Source organism: Corythoichthys intestinalis, chromosome 22 (assembly GCF_030265065.1).
Source record: "Corythoichthys intestinalis isolate RoL2023-P3 chromosome 22, ASM3026506v1, whole genome shotgun sequence".
NCBI classification, from domain to species: domain Eukaryota; kingdom Metazoa; phylum Chordata; class Actinopteri; order Syngnathiformes; family Syngnathidae; genus Corythoichthys; species Corythoichthys intestinalis.
This window is the reverse complement of record NC_080416.1, coordinates 2,313,248-2,331,260: the sequence shown is the minus strand read 5'-3', so window position 1 is coordinate 2,331,260 and position 18,013 is coordinate 2,313,248. Positions and strand designations below refer to the sequence as shown.

Below are 18,013 nucleotides of genomic sequence, written 5' to 3'. Positions count from 1 at the left end.
GACCGAGACAGCTATTTTTACTTCATCTGATTTTTCAGATGGTTCTTTAATTAAAACTCTGCTATCTTTATATTTTTTTTATTTGACCATATTTGCCTCTCTCCCACTCCTGTACAGGTATACCCAGGATTAATGGTGACTGCGGGACTCATCCACTACGTGCTCAACTTTCTTCACATCACGGTCCACATTCGAGACGTGTGCGTATTTCTGGCGCCGGTGTTCAGCGGCCTCACGGCCATCTCCACGTTCTTGCTGACGCGGGAGTTATGGAACCAGGGCGCCGGGCTGCTGGCGGCCTGCTTCATCGCCATCGTCCCTGGTTACATCTCCCGCTCCGTCGCTGGCTCTTTTGACAATGAGGGGATTGCCATCTTTGCCCTGCAGTTCACCTACTATCTTTGGGTAAGTACGCCTGATTTGATTCCTACTAATTGGTGAGTAGGAGTAGTCTTACTCAACTCAAAGCAGTGCATGACAAAGGTGAATGCCTGTCGAGCTTCATTAAATGACGTTTAAAAAATTAAAAGCAAATGAAGCACTTAAGGCCACTTGAAATTATAATTGAGTATCCGGTCTAGCCACCTAGATGATAAAGTCTCGCTTTTGCTTAAGATGTATCCTTACATGAACCTTTACAGTGGTATGAAAAAGTATCTGAACCTTTTGGAATTCTCAGTTCTGCATATGATCATCATCAAATGTGAGCTGATCTTTGTCAAAATCACACAGATGAAAAAACTGTCTGCTTTAATAAAAACCTATGAATGTTTGGGTAGTTTTCATATTTTGATGAGGATAGCATGCAAACGATGACAGAAGGGGGGAAAAATAAGTGAACCCTCTGCTAAAAAGACTTAAAGAGCAATTGAAACCAATTTTTACCAAACATTTTGAGTCAGGTGTGTGCCCAATCACTGATGAGTGGTTTAAAGCTGCCCTGCCCACTATAAAACACACACCTGGTAAGAATGGTCATGATGAGAAGCATTGTCCAATGTGCACCTTAGCTCGGTCCAAAGAGCTGTCTGAAGACCTGCGATCAAGGATTGTTGATTTGTATAAATCTGGAAAAGGATACACCACCATCTCTAAAAGTCTGGATGTTCATCAATCGACAGTCAGAAAGGTTGTCTACAAATGGAGAGAGTTTGGCACTGTTGCTTCTCTCCCAAGGAGTGGCCGTCCACCAAAGATGATGCAGAGAGTTCAGCGCAGAATACTCAGAGAGGTAAAAAAGTGGCTAAAGACACAGAAATCACTGGCACAGTCCAATATACCTGTGCTAACATCAACTATATGTAAAACTGTGGCCAAAAATGGTGTTCATGGTAGGACTTCACAGAGGAAGCCACTGCTGTCTAAAAAAACAAAACAATTGTTGCTCTTTTAATGTTCGCAAAAAGGCACTTGGACACCCCACAGACGTTTTGGCAAAATATTTTGTGGACTGATGAAACCAAAGTTGAATTGTTTGGGAGTAACACAATGTCATGTGTGGAGGAAAAATGGAACAGCTCACCAACATCAACACCTCATCCTTACTGTGAAGCATGGTGGAGGGAGCATCATGATTTGGGGCTGTTTTGCCCCCTCAGGGCCTGGACAACTTGCAATCATTAATGGAAGAATGAATTCAAAAGTTATGCAGGAAAATCTGAGGCTGTCTGTCAGACAGTTGAAGCTAAAAAGAGGATGAAAGCTGAAACAATACAATGATCTAAAACACAGATGTAAATCAACTTGAGAATGGTTTCAGAAGAACAATATACACGTTCTGGAGTGGGCACGTCAAAATCCAGATTTCAACCCCATTGAGATGCTGTGGCATGACCTAAAGACAGCGATTCATGCAAGACATCCCAGGAATCTGACAGAACTACAGCAGTTTTGGAGAGAAGAATTAGTCCTGATTGATGTGCCAGACTTATATGCAGCTACAGGAAGCATCTGGTTTAAGTTATTGCTGCAAAAGGGGCACAAAATATTAAACGTAATGATTAACTTAGCCCTCCCCCCCTTCTGTCATTGTTTGCATACTATCCTCATTAAAATATGAAAACCGAAAATGTTTGGGTAGTTTACATTAAAGTAGACACTGTATTTTCATCTGTGTGGTTTTGACAAAGATCAGATCACATTTGATGGTGAATTTAGGTAGAAATGTGAGAAATTCCAAAAGGCTTAGATACTTTTTCATACCACTATGTATGTAAAAATGTCCCTTAAAATATGTTTAGTTAATACATACATATCCAAAATGATCCACTAAATAACATCATCAGTCGTCAAAATCCTTTGTTCAGTTTGAACAGGCACACTTTAAGTGGCCCCATTTTCTGTTGTCGATGAATTATAGATTAGAAATGTTGAAAGGCACGCAGGGTTTCTATGCTGACCATGTGAAGGCCAAGAAAAGGCAGACCCTCACAATAACATCTTAATGCAAGCGCATACAATACAAAAGTCCTCCCAGTATAGTGCACCTAGTATTTCAGTGTTTGAAATGAACAATGTAACATTTTTAACTGTTTTAGTTTATTTTCATTTTGATAATAATTGATTAATGGATTAATTTGAGTAATTCGATTCGAAAATGGCTTCGACTCAAATTTTGGTGCTTGTTAAGTTAGTGACGTTGTATTAGTTTGTTTTGAAATTGGTTGAAGTTAGTTTTATTGATTTGGGAGGATACACTGTCCTCTAGTGGCAAGAGTGAATATGCCATAACTGGTCTAGAATGGCTGAATCCAGCAGCTCCCTGTTGAGACCAACATAAGGTAAGTTTTTGTATGCGCTAATGTTTGTTTTTGCATTCGTTATTTATTTTAGAAGTATATTGATCATTTTTTGTGCAAATTTGTGTTTTAAAAATTGTTAAAAGCATTGGTAAAAAAGCATTTTACAGCGTTTAAGCTAGCGGACTTTTGCAACACAAGTTAGCCAATTGTTCTTTTGTTGTACGTAGATCCTCATTTATTCATTTAAAAAATTTTTTTTTTTTTTTTAATGATTATATTTTTTTCTCTAATCGAATTACTCTAGTTAATTGATGAATCGTTGCTGCACTAGTTGGCAACTAATGAAACGTCTAACGCTGTCAATGGTAGCCAATCGGCGAACAAGAAAAATACAAAGTAGGGCTGTAGCTATCGATTATTTTAGTAGTCGATTCATCTATGGACTAGTTAGTTCAAATAATCGAGTGATCGGATGAGGAACATAAAAAATAAGTTATAAAAAAAAATAATTAATGAGGACGCAAGTACAACAAAAGAACAATTGGTTAACGTGCATAGCAAAAGTCCGCTAGCTTAATGCTACAAAATGCAAACTTTTTTTTTTTTCAATGCTCTTAACAAAAATACAAATTCCCACAAAAAATGGCTAAATATACCTATAAATAAAATTTCAAACGCATAAAAAAAACATTAGCTCAAACAAAAATATTATGTTGGTATCAACAGGGAGCAGCTGGATTCAGCCATGTTAAATGAGTCATGTCATATTTACTGTTGCCACTAGAGGGTAGCGTATCCACCCAATCAATAAAAATTAATGCAAACACATATTCCCACAAAAAAAATGGCTAAATATAACAATAAATTAGGAACTCATAGAAAAACATGTTAGCTCAAACAAAATATTATGTTGGTCTCAACAGGGAGCAGCTGGCTTCAGCCATGTTAAATTAGTTATGTCATATTTACTGTTGCCACTACAGGGTAGCGTATCTACCCAATCAAAAAAAATAAATGCAAACACTTTCAAAAAAAACATTAAAACACCACAAACTGCTCCAAAAAGTTTCTTGCACCCATATTCCAAACTCAACAGGAAATTGGGTATTTTGGATTGAATGTGAAATTTTGATTGATTTACAGGGTGCACATTTGAGACCTTGGTGTCTAGGGAGTTAGTTGGATCCTTATCAAAATTGGTGAGACTATTCATGAGGCATATGAGATCTTAAGTTATCAAAGTGGGGAGTTTTTACTCACGGGCCTGATCTTGGCGGGGTAGTGTATCCACCCAATCAATAAAAAATAAATGCAAACACTTTAGAAATATATTTTAAAACACCACTTGAAGCGAATAATTGAATTCGCAAAATTTAATTTGAAACTTTTTTTTTAATCGAATTACTCGAGTTAATCGATTAATCGTGAAAAATGAAATTTACTTTGTGACAACAAATTTCTGGACCTGTGGTCATGCAAAAACAAATGAGTATCAATATCCCGATACAACATTTTAGCATCGATAATTCAATACTTTTCCATATTTTTGACAACCCTAGTATGGGTATATCGCATCTGGGAGCAATCCTTTCAAATTTAATCAATCAGCATTTCCAGGCCATAGAATGTTTTTATCCTGGCTTATCGCATTGACTAAAGCAGTGTGTGATCAGGTCAGCATTTATTTTTTAATGCTTGTTGCCTCTCCAGAGTGTTGCTGAACGCTTTTCTCCGCGTATGCTTCAAACATTTACAGAAAGAATTTGTCATGTCTGCTTTTGGCTTCTGTGAACTGTCTTGTTTTGCCTTTCACTGAGCTACATGTGCAAGCTTCCAACAGTCTACCTAGAGGACTTGTTCTTCAGCTATTCATCTTTTTGTTGCCACCACAAAGCGCAAGTGAGCCAAGACAAAGTAAAACATACACTATTCCCACTAGGGATGGGAAATCTGGGCATCCCATGATGTCGATTTGCGATACAAGACCCAAACCGCTTGACCGATCGACAACGTTCAAGTATCAACGACCGGAATTTACACTCGACACAGGCTCTTAGTCGTATGACCCCGAAATTTTTTTTGTTCGCCCGTGAGCGGCGATTTTCCGAATTTTTTTTTCTTCAAAACGCTACTTGTCCTACAAACTTTTGACCAAATCACATATTTTGGACATCAAAAATCCCAGGTGAGCGTCATAAAGATTGTATACAGAATTTGGAAAAAATCTACGTTTCCCCGGAAATTTGCCAAAAACTGTCCCATTCATTTTTAATGGGCCATGGACAGGCAAGTTTCCCATTCACTTCCAATGGAATTTACTTTGGTTAATGCATTGACGGCCATATAGGTCGATCCTATTGATGCCAAATGTACTCTGATTCTATTGATGCCATTGTACTCGGATTCCATTGATGCATATGTGAGTCGATGCCGTTGACGGCCGTGGATGTCCAACTTTTTTCCTATTCATTTTCAATGGAAAAATAATGTCCCCAAATCCACAGCAAATGGCCAGATATCAATAGGACGTGTCCCCCAAATGTTCCCCATTCCATTGACGCACATGCCATCAACGGCCATGGACATCCAAATTTCCCATTCATTTCCAATGGCATTTACTTTGTTTAATGCCATTAACGGCCATGTTTGTCCATTCTATTGATGCCAATGTACTTGGATTCCATTGACGCCTGTGTAAGTCGATGCCATTGATGGCAATGGACGTCCAAAATTCCCATTTATTTTCAATGGCAAAAAAAAAATGTCCCCAAATCAACAGGAAATGACCAGATATCAATAGGACATGTCCTCCAAATGACTTGATATGACCAGGACATGTCTCCCGAGTGTCCCCAAGTGACCTGATATTACTAGGACATGTCCCCTAAATTTCCCCAATCGACCTGATATGACCAGGACATATCCCCCAAGTGTCCCCAAATGACTTGATATGACCAGGACATTTCCCCCAAATGTCCCCAAATGACTTGATATGACCAGGACATGTCCCCCAAATGTCCCTAAATGACCTGATATGACCAGGACTTGTCCCCCAAGTGTCCCCAAATGACCTGATATGACCAGGACATCTCCCCCAAGTGTCCCCAAACGACCTGATATGATCAGGACTTGTCCCCCAAGTGTCCCCAAATGACCTGATATGACCAGGATATGTCCCCCAAATGTCCCCAAACGACCTGATATGACCAGGACATCTTCCCCAAATGTCCCCAAACGACCTGATATGACCAGGACATGTCCCCCAAATGTCCCCAAACGACCTGATATGACCAGGACATCTCCCTCAAATGACCACATATGACCAGGATATGTCCCCCAAGTGTCCCCGAATGACCTGATATGACCAGAACATGACCTGAGATTGTCTCCAAAATGTCCCCAAAATCAACCTGAGCAGGGCCAAGATCTGTATCTCCCCACAGCGAAGCCCCATAGCAATTTTTCCAGAAATAGCAGTTTCTAGTTTTAAGACACCCCATTTCTACAAACATTATTATTGTTGCACTTGGCTGCCACTCCAAATCCTCATCTGAGAACATTTTATTTGACGTGTACCATAAGTTATCAAATGTATGATATTGACTGTAACTCATTATTTTTTTCCACACCAGCATTTACAAGGGCTGTTTCTGGTCTAAGTCATAATGTGTGCTATTATAATGGCTTCTCGTCCTTTGCTAACTATGGACAATAAATCTCCCTGTTAGATAGGCTAGAGAGGTCCTATTACTGGAGGTAGCTGCCGTCTCTTATGGTGTTCGGTCATCCGGAACGAATACTCATTCCCTCGCTAAAATGCGAGGTTCTATTTGGCGAGTAGCCCGAAAAACAGCCCTACTAGCCAAGCACCATTGTTTCTCATTATAAGTATCATTTACACAAATTTGTCTTTGCATTTCCGCTGCTCTCTTTCCTAATTAGATTTTTTTTTGGGTTCCATTGGAAGAAAAAAAAAAACATAGCGGGTACATGCAAATGATGAATCCAATTGTAGCAGGGAACACTTGTACATTGCTTACCTCACTGTCTTACTCTGCACTCTTCCAACCTTGCATCGTTCGCCTGCTTCAATCTGAAGCTCGCTTTTTACTGGTCCAGACAGCTGCCATTTTTTTTCTCCCCCTCGGCGTTCATGAAGCCCATAACTCTAGAACTCGCTAGCATGTGTATGACTTACTGTATCTTGTGACTAATTCTTCATGGCACTCCTTGTTAATAGCTACCGCACAGCAGTGGAACGACCGCAAATATACCAACCTGAATAGCTGCCAGTACAGTTTTACTTGAGGCATGGTAGTCCCTGGTTATAGCGTGCTTGACTTAGGCGAGTTGGACTTTTGGCCATTTTGTCTCCAGTCTTTTTTTTTTTAACCTTAATTGTACCTCACGCTATCTTAATTTTTTATTTTATTAATATGACGTGTTCTGTCCTCACTGAACGTGAAGTTGTTCAGCTTGACAGAGACAATTGTGCTATCGACTTGCTTCACATCAGTCAGAGAAGTTGTCCACAAATGAAGAGAGTTTGGGACTGTTGCTTCTCTCCCAAGGAGTGGCAAAGATGACGCCAAGAGTTCAGCGCAGAATACTCAGAGAGGTAAAAAATAACCATTCAGTGTCTGCTCAAGACTTAGAGAAATTACTGGCACAGTCAATATCTCTGTGCACACATCAACTATATGTCAAACTATGGCCACGAATGGTGTTCATGGGACGACTCCACGGAGGAAGCCACTGCTGTCTAAAAAAACATTGTTGCTCATTTTATGTTCGCAAAAAGGCACTTGGACACTCCACAGAAGTTTCGACAAAATATTTTTGTGGACTGATGAAGCCAAAGTTGAATTGTTTGGGAGTAACACGCATTATCATGTGTGGAGGAAAAATGAAACAGCTCACCAGCACCTCATTCCCACCGTGAAGCATGGCGGATGGTGCATCATGATTTGGGGATGTTTTGCTACCTCAGGGCCCAGACAACAAAATATTAAATGTGATGATTCACTTATTTTTTCCCCTTCTGTCATTGTTTGCGTACTATCCTCATTAAAATATGAAAACCTGTAAATGTTTGGGTGGTTTTAATTACAGCACACGCCGTTTTTTCATCTGTGTGATTTTGACAAAGCTCACATTTGATGGTTATTTTATGCAGAAATGTGAGAAATTCCAAAAGATTCAGATACTTTTTCATACCACTGTATGTACACTCATGTTCAAAACGACACACATTCACCAATGAAACACTTGACTTGAAACAATTGGTGTTCAAACGTCCATCCAGTCAGGTCAATATGTATGTAAATTTAGGAGATTAAATTAGCCCAATTTTCCCACACCAACATAGAGTTTACAGGAGGAAAAAAAACGAGGCCTTCAAAGAAAAGAACACGGTCCCCACAGTCAAACATGGCGGAGGTTCCCTGATATTTTGGGGTTGCTTGCTGCCTCTGGCACTGGAGTGCTTGACCGTGTGCATGGCATTATGAAGTCTGAAGACTACCAACAAATTTTGCAGCCTAATATAGGGCCACAGTGGGTTGTTTTTTTCATAGTTTGGCTCGGGGTGCGATTTATACTCTGGAGCGACTTATGTGTGAAATTATTGACTCATTATTTTATAATTTCACATGTTATTTTGGTGTTTGGGAGTGACACTGATGATTTGGTAAACTTGTTAGCATGTTCTTTATGCTATAGTTATCTCAATAACTCTTAATCAGCATTATATTCTCCATTTTCATTTTGAATTACCTTTCAAGATGACATATCTGTTCTATGTGTTGGATTTTATCCATCAAATTTCCCCCAAAAATGCGACTTATACTCCAGTGCGACTCATTTATGATTTTTTTCCTCTTCGTTGTTTTATGGCTGGTGCGACTTATAGACCCTACTCACGTGACGTTACAGCCACGCCCCCGCGCCATGTCGTCCGTATACTCGTCATGTTAATGCATTAGCGCTTCGTAAATTCCTCCTATTATGGCGTGTTTTTCTGCTCGTTAACATTAATAATCAAAATGGTGAAGTCGTGTGTGGTGGTCGGTTGCAAAAACAGAGAAGCTAGACGGAGAGACTTGAAGTTTTACCGTATTCCGAGAGACCCGGAGAGGAGAGCGAGATTGACTGCTGCAATTCGACGAGAAAACTGGGCTCCAAACGACTACCACAGATTATGTAGTAGTCATTTTATATCTGGTAAGATGCATTTAATATATATTTAGAGGGTTTGGGGCTGACAACCACAATTAAGATCATTGCTAGGCTAATCGCCGACAACATACACTCAGACGTTGTGAATGAACTACCTGAAAATATATAATTATAAGGGGATAATAAGACAGTTGTCATACAATTAATTTACAATTTCACTATTGCGGTCAAAAGCCAAAAAATAAATTCAACTAGGGACAATCTGGAGTAGTGCTATCGCACTTCATATTTATGTAGTGAGAGTGCTATCGCTAAACCATATAAACATTAAAACCCCTAGCGCCATTGAAAAATGACATGAAATACATTAGACTTGACAGTGGATGTTAGCAAGAACAAAAGATTTTGAATTGAAAATTTCGTAACTCACCTTCCCGAGCACAACATTCCTGCCGAATTTTCGTGTACGAGGACCTGTTTCACCCAACCAGCAACGTAGCATTTATAAGCCTCCAAGCTCTTAAAGTTTTTCAAACTTTCGTGAGAATAGGCTGATTTTGTGTGGACAAGATAGTTGTAAATATCAGGGTCAGGCAAAGACGGCGAAGACAGCAGGTCGAAAAACATCGATTTAGGCATCAAATATAGATCTGGCGAATGGATAAACTGAAGCTTTTCCACATAACGCCTTTTATGCAACGCATCCAATGAGATAACACCGGGGCTTCCATGAATTGCTCTATAACTTGCACGACTAATTGAAAACAATGAGAATAGGTCTAAAAAATACGGACAATATGGCGGCCGGATACAGCGACACGTCATTTTGTGACGTAGGTGAGTAGGGTCTATACTCAGGTACGACTTAAAGTCCGAAAAATACGTTAATTTAAAATTACATTATACAGAAAGTTATAAAAAGAAAAAAATCTTTTTCAGTTTTAATTGTTTTGTTCTATTACTTCAATCTCTCAAGATTGTTAAAATTGATCTTAAATATACATATGACCCAAATATGTTGGAAAACACACGGGCTTCTACAGGGTGTCCTAATTTTTTCACATGACTGTATGTGGTGAAGCGCCTTTTAATGTTTTCACTATCTGCTTTCTCAGGTGAAGTCTGTGAAGACTGGATCTGTGTTTTGGACTATTGGCTGTTGTCTCTGCTATTTTTATATGGTAAGTTTTGTTCCACGCAAACATGTCTGACATTTTGATATGTTTTACCCCATGGCTACTGCTGATATTTGTTGTATCCCACGACGCCTGCTGATATTTGTACAAACGAACACACTGAAATCTCTTGGGGTTTGTGTTTAAGAGTCTCAATTTGACTGTTTAATATACATTTTTAATGCTCAATGAATTGAATTTACTTGGTAGAACAGTTCTTTGTCTTATAGTTAAACTATGTGACGGTAACAACATTGTAAAGTACAACAATGGGAAGTTGGCCGGACACCGATGGGACATTAAGTGCAATTACCCTTTTAAATTAAGAGTATAGACTAGATCATAGACTTCATAATGTATTGACGGGGCGCGGGGCCGATTCATAGTGGGCGTATCTCAGTCAAAGCTGACAGAGTGGAAATCACTGATTTCTTTATAGATACGGACGTAAAACGGTCTCGATTCTTGGTTAAAAGCAAAAATCGAGCAGTAGCATTTATTTTAGGTAAATATATAGAATGTGTTGCTAGTCTCTAAGCCACTGTGGCGCCGCCTTATCACCACAGTTTTTTTTTACGTTGAAATTCTTGTGAATAAATGCTTAAATCCATTAATTCTTTTTAGACACGGACGTAAAACAGTCTCGATTCTTGGTTAATAGCAAAAAAAAGGGCAGTTAGCATTTATTTTAGGTAAATATATCCAATGTGTTGCTAGTCTCTAAGCTACTGTGGCGCCGCCTTATCACCACAAAGAGCTTTTTACATTGAATTCTTGTGAGTAAATGTTTAAATCCCTGAATTCTTTATAGATACGGACGTAAAACTGTCTCGATTCTTTCAAAACAAACCACGACAAACTCACTCACGTCTAATGCTGTAACGATTAATCGATTAACTCGAGTATTCGATTAGAAAAAAATATTCGGATTAAATTTTGTTGCCTCGAGTATTCGTTAAAAGTGGATACACTGCCCTCTGGTCTGCCTCTTTTCACATGGCTGAATCCAACTGCTCCCTGTTAAGACCAACGTAAGCTAAGTTTTATTTGAGCTAATGTTTATTTAATGCATTCATAATTAGAGCTGGGAATCTTTGGGCACCTAACGATTCGATTACGATTACGATTCAGAGGCTCCGATTCGATTATAAAACGATTATTGATGCACCCCCCCTCCCCTTTTTTTTTTTTAAATAAAGTTTTGTACATTAGTTCCAAAATTGTTCAAAAATACTCTCAGGCTAAACCAAACTACTATTTCAGTATCAAGTTAACATATAGCAGTAAACAAATATACAAAAATAACATTAAATAAAAAAACTCCAGTCCCCATTCTGTATCAGCAGCTTTAAACTACATTCAATTAATTTAATGTTGTGAATCAACCGTTAAAGTTGTTAAAATTGCTCCCGTTATTCCATAATTTCCCTTTTGTCTACTTTTGACATGTGAAAGTTTTAAAACTATTTTAAAGATTGATTCAAGTCAATATTTTACCGATTTAGGAGTATCTTAGATAAAAAGTTAATTAGGTTTGCTTGGAAGGTTCGCTACAACAGCATTGCAGGGAAGTTTACTGCTTTAAGATGGCGGCCGTTTACTAACGCCCGCATCTAGCTTTTTGCAGATGTGCTGCTACCGCTACCAAGTCTACAATCCATCTAGTCCTATATAAATGATATCTACCGTAACATTATGTAGCTTAGCTGTACTTGTAGCAGCTTTTCGGCAGGTATGTTGTTGTGTTTTTTTATCTCGTGGCATGAGTTGAGCTAGAGCCGTGAGTTCAGCGTTGGCATTACCCGAGGGGCCGGTTAATGAGAAGCATAATGTTTAGCTACTCCCGCTCCGTTCCGTCCCGAAGCCCGCGCGGCGCGCTGAGTGTGTTGTACTTCCGCTTTACTTGGCATATTTCAATAATCGGAATTTGGATGTTTGTGAATCGTTCTCGAATCTTCCACGGCCGAATCGCGAATAATCTAAGAATCGGAAATTTTGCACACCTCTATTCATAATTTAGTTTATAGGTATTAGAGATGATGCCGATCGGGTCCGATCACGTCATTTTCAAAGTATCGGAATCGGCAAAAAAATATCGGAAATGCCTTTTTTTAATATGTATATATAATTTTTTTTTTTTTTTTATTAAATCGTTTTCTAATTGTATTTAATGTTACAGACATAATATGTTACACTCATCCAGTCTTTAGTTTTGGCCTAAGGTAGGGTTATCAAATTTATCCCGATAATGGCGGTAATTAATTTTTTTTAAAAATGTGTCACGTTAAGATATTTAACGCAATTAATGCGCTGCACGACCCACTCACGCATTGTCCCGCTCAATCTGTAATGGTGCCGTTTTACCTATATAGAGAGCTAAAAAGCAGCGTAAAATGAGTAGAGTGAATTTTGGAAGCCTTAGAAGCCTTTTCTTGATTGGCTAAAGCCTCACAATCCCTCTCCCTAAGATTAGAAATATCGTGGGAAGCAAGGTAATAATTGATCTTTTTCTTAACACCCTATGTTATTTCCCAAAGCAGAGAAGATATATCAATTGGTAGCACTACGCACAGTCATGGTTCCACTTCCATCATGCATTTGGGCATGGCTACAGTAACATTTACTGAAAGCTCAACAAATACCCTAGATGGCAATATTTAGTCACAATATACAAAGTCACAAGTCTTTCTATCCGTGGATCCCTCTCACAGAAAGAATGTTAGTAATGTAAATGCCATCTTGAGGATTTATTGTCATAATAAACAAATACAGTACTTATGTACTGTATGTTGAATGTATATATTCGTCCGAGTTTTATTCATTTTTTTCTTAATGCATTGCCAAAATGTATATGATCGGGAAAAATGATCGGGAATGGTTGAAATTGAATCGGGAGCACATAAAAAAGCAATCGGATCGGGAAATATCGGGATCGGCAAATACTAAAACGATCGGGATCGGATCGGCAGCAAAAAAACATAATCGGAACAACCCTAATAGCTATATTTAGCCTTTTTTTGTGGGAATATGTGTCCGAACCATTTGTTAAGAGCATTGTTTAAAAAAAAAAAAAAAAAAAATGTTTGCATTTTATAGCATTTAAGCTAGCTGACTTTTTTATGTAAGGTAGCCAATTGTTCTTTTGTTGTATATAGATCCTCATTAATTAAAAAAAAATTATACCGTTTGAGGCTCAGCTCTGGTATTTTAATTTTTCATGTTCCTGATCCGATTACTCGATTATTCGAACTAACTAGTCCATCGATTAATCGACTACTAAAATATTCGATAGCTGCAGCCCTACTCAAGTCCTCGAAGTAGCAAAATTTTTCTAATCGAATGACTCGTTTTCATCGATTCATCGTTGCAGCCCTAGCCCCGGAAACAATTGACAAATTCCCCACTTCTTTTTTGTACACAGCTGGTGAATTCGTGCGACAAAAGTGAAATTCAGGCCACCTGCGTTTCTCGTTTTTATTATTAGTGTTTTCATCATGCGCTCTGAATTGGTAATAGCCTGTGTATTTTATCTGCAGCCCTCCCACTGTTATTGTTACAGTCACCGTAGCAACAAAAAAGCTTTTGGTCATGAAGCAAAAGCGCACACAGCATAAACTCATTGAGATGCTGTTTCTGTTACGATCCCGCCAACCTATGCTGCCATTCGGTCACGGTTTGCTCTTCATATTCGGTGTAACTGAATGCGACACAAGTGAAAAATGAATGTAGATCGAAAATGAGCCTCGGGTCTCAAAGATATCAGTTCCGTCGACGAGAAGGAGATGATAAGGGCACGATAAGGAGAAGAATCAAAGAGGCATGTTTCCCTGATGGACAGGAGCTACAGGAACCATGCTGGTTGCTGTGCAACATCCTACTTTTTTCCCCTTGGTAATGTGCGAGGGTGGCGATAAAGCATTATGCATGAATCGCCACTGCTGTCATGCTAATTCTTCAAGTAATGTATTTTCATTATGCCTCAGTCTAAATGGTCACTACCCACTATCGTCGGAGTGCATCATTTCTCATTTTGCCTAATTGACTATTTTCTCTGTTTGTACCAGCCAGTGTGTTGTTTTAATTCTTTTACATGGCTCTAGAACTGTGGTTCTTAACCTGGGTTGAATCAAACCCCAGGGGTTCGGCAAAGGTTCAGACACACAGGGCGCTATTTTCATACGCTGACTCAAGGAAAAGTGTTGTTGTGGGAAGCCTGTAGCAATACGCAATAAGTTAATTCATCGCACGGTAAAAAAAAATGAACACGTGCGTGTTGATTGCATATGAGACTAGTCTAGTTCCTTTCACATATGTTTATTGGTCGTCAACACGCCGTAAAATTAAAAGTTCAAACATAGAAAGTCATAAAACACATCTACACTGCTTGCCAAAAGTATTGGCACCCTTGCAATTCTGTCAGATACTGCTCAACTTCTACCAGAAAATGATTGCAATTACAAATGCTTTGGTTGTAATATCTTGATTTATTTTGCATGCAATGAAAAAACACCAAAGAGAATTTTTTAAAAAATTAAATCATTATCATTTTGCACAAAAGTCCAAAAATGGACCGGACAAAAGTATTGGCAGCCTTTGAAAAATCATGTGATGCTTCTGTAATTTGTGTCATTAACAACACCCGTTGCTTACCTTTAGCACATAACTGGTGGTTGCAATAACAAAATCACACATGCAGCCAGTTAAGATGGATTAAAGTTGACTCAAAAAACACAGATAATTGGGGGGGATTATTATCGTTTTACACTAAACTACAAAAATGGGCCGGACAAAAGTATTGGCACTGTTTGAAAAATCTTGTGATGCCTCTGTCATTTGTGTAATTAACAACACCCGTTACTTATCTGTGGCACATAACGGGTGGTTGCAATAACAAAATTACACATGCAGTGTGACGGCCCTGGCCGTTTAGTAGTTAATTTTTTGAGATTCTTCCAGTCAGCTGATCGTCGCCTCCACCAGAAATTATTGCGTTAACGGGCGTTAATTAATTTTTTAAATTAATCACGTTAAAATATTTGACGCAATTAGCGCAGATGCCCCGCTCAGACAGATTTAAATGACGGTACAGTGAAACGCTCACTTGTTAATTGTGTTTTATGGAGTTTTGCTGCCCTCTGCTAGCGCTTGGGTGCAACTGATTTTATAGGCTTCAGCACCCGTGAGCATTGTGTAAGTAATTATTGACATCAACAATGGCGGGCTACTAGTTTATTTTTTGATGGAAAATTTTACAAATTTTAATAAAACGAAAACATTAAGAGGGGTTTTAATATAAAATCTCTATAACTTGTACTAACTTTTATCTTTTAAGAACTACAAGTCTACAAATCCATGGATCGCTTATATTAATAATGTTATTGCCACCTTGTTGATTTATTGTTATAATAAACAAATACAGTACTCATGTACCGTATGTTGAATGTATATATCAGTCTTGTCTTATCTATCCATTCCAAAAATAATTTACAGACAAATATGGCATATTTTATACAGATGGTTTGAATTGCGATTAATTACGATTAATTAATTTTTATGCTGTAATTAACTCGATTAAAAATTTAAATCGTTTGACAGCCCTAATTAAAACCCCTCTTAATGTTTTCGTCTTGATCAAATTTGTAAAATTTAAACTTGTAGCTCGCCATTGTTGATGTCAATAATTACATTACATTATGGTGCTTAAACCCATAAAATCAGTCGCACCAAAGCGCCAGCAGAGGGGGATAAAAGACCAGAAAACACAAGTAACAAGTAGACATGACACTGTTCTGTCATTTTAATCTGTTTGAGCGGGGCATGTGCGTTAATTGCGTCAAATATGTTAACTTGATTAATTTAAAAAATTAATTACCGCCCGTTAACGCGATAATTTTGACAGCCCCAATCACGATACATCACCATTTTGATATTTTGTCACACCCCTAATACTAACCCTTACCCATATAATGATGGATTTTGCACAGTAAGAGTGCCTAACGTTTGTTGTTCCCCATTACACACTGCATAACAACCAAAGCTTTACTCAAATGGGCTGATTGAAAATAAGGCTATAAAAGTTTCAGTTACACTTCTGTGATTAACTGAATTCTACTCCAGATTAACCAGATGTTATTTCTTCCAAGCCTTTTAGAGTAGTCTCACTTTGATTACCCGTATCAAGAGATTTAAATTCTAAGTCTGCCATGTGTCCACTTATCTCTTCCAGGTATCTGCATGGGGAGGATATGTGTTTATAATCAACCTAATTCCGCTCCATGTGTTTGTCTTGCTGCTGATGCAACGCTACAGCCGAAGAGTCTACATTGGTATGGTGCACACGTTCACTTTAATAGCCTGTTGTATGGAAGGCCTTGGCGTTACGATTCAATCGGAATGTAAAGCAACTTTCCAATATGCTCTCAAAACTTTAGTTCTGCCATTTTCTTCGTGATATAACCTTTTATTGTGGCCCATATATCTGTGAAAATGAAATTCATGTTTCTTTAAAGTGTGCAATTTAAGCATCTGATCACTGGTGCACAGCGGTTCAATTTTTCAACATTTTAACCCTTTAACACCTAAGCCTATTTTGGCCGAATTTGCATGCCTTTGATGTTGCCTTCATATTTCAAAGACAAAATTGTTCACAATGGCCAAGTTGGGTCCCTTTTTTCAGGACACCTTGAACATGTCCAAACTGTTGTTTTCTTCACTGACCAGTTATAATCCACATTTTGGACCCAAAAGACAAAAAAAAAAAAATCCCAAAATCTTTTTTCAAAATTTGTAATGTTGATGTCCCATTGACAACCAAACATGCTCGACCAACCGCTTTGAAGCCTGATAATATTTATTCAACTTTATTAAACATTCAGTAGAAAACAAATAAGATTAAATAGTTTTATGTTTGACGATTCAACACAAACAGCAGGTAGGGTCATAGGCGTGTTTGACCTTTACACATACTATGGTCAAAACAGGTTATATACAGTGCAAAATAGTGAGAAAATATATATGGCGGAAAACACAGACAAGACTGAAAAAGCAGTTTCTGCTCTTGCACTCCTCTTTAAAAGAAACTGCTGAATTTTAAGCCAAAACAACTGTTGTGTTTGATAGAACAATATGTCTATATGCTGCCATAGCAGATTCATGGCGCATTAAGCCCCCAAACTATTTTTAATTTGCCCGCTTTACCCTGAAAACCCCCGTTTACAGACGTCGCGCAACCGCTTTTGTTTCAACCCAGCCAGAAAACGAAGATAATTATATTTATTATTCAAAATGTCTGTCATTTTTAGATCAGAATCATTAATTGATTTCTAATATTTCGTAAAAAAAACAAAAACAAAAAAAAAACTTTTAAACAAATTGCGTCACAATGCAAAAAATGGCGTCTGTAAAAGTCATGGATATTTATCTCATAACTATCGCTTAATTGTATTTTATTTGTTTCGGTCGCATTTTTCCGATATCTCATGATAAATAATTGATCCAAACAAAAAAAAATTGAAAAAAAAAGTTTTAAAAAGGTAAATACATGAAAAAGAAAATCTCGACCACTCCTTGATGTCTGCGATTTCTGCATTGCGGCCCTTGTTATATTACCATGTTTCACCCATAAAATCCCCCAAAAATCCAGCTTTGGCCATTCACAGCTGTGTCTTGACACTCAGTGATACATGCTACATGGAGGGTTTGGATCGAAACAAGGTAAGTACACGATAATATCTCGTTAAAGTCATGGCGTCTGTAATTCTGCTCTCGCGTGCTCTCGCCTCCAGATAAGGTTTTGCTGTTTAAAAAAAAGAAAAAGAAAAATTTTTTTTAATGGCCCTCCTGTTCATTTTTTTACCCCCAGAAAATTGAGTTTTTATGCTTTCCAATGATGTATCACACGTGCATATCGGACAATTTTGA

At 38.2% G+C, this 18,013-nt stretch overlaps 1 protein-coding gene across 2 annotated transcripts in view; it reads left to right on the top strand.

Moving 5' to 3' along the window:
- The window catches only part of stt3b (STT3 oligosaccharyltransferase complex catalytic subunit B), a 114,486-nt gene that overhangs the window by 39,306 nt on the left and 57,167 nt on the right, over positions 1-18,013 (top strand). For both annotated transcript variants that reach the window (XM_057827149.1, XM_057827148.1), the window contains exons 3-5: positions 118-405; positions 10,034-10,099; positions 16,320-16,419. In XM_057827149.1, the coding sequence (XP_057683132.1) occupies positions 118-405; positions 10,034-10,099; positions 16,320-16,419 (454 nt within the window). The remainder of the gene's footprint in view (positions 1-117; positions 406-10,033; positions 10,100-16,319; positions 16,420-18,013) is intronic.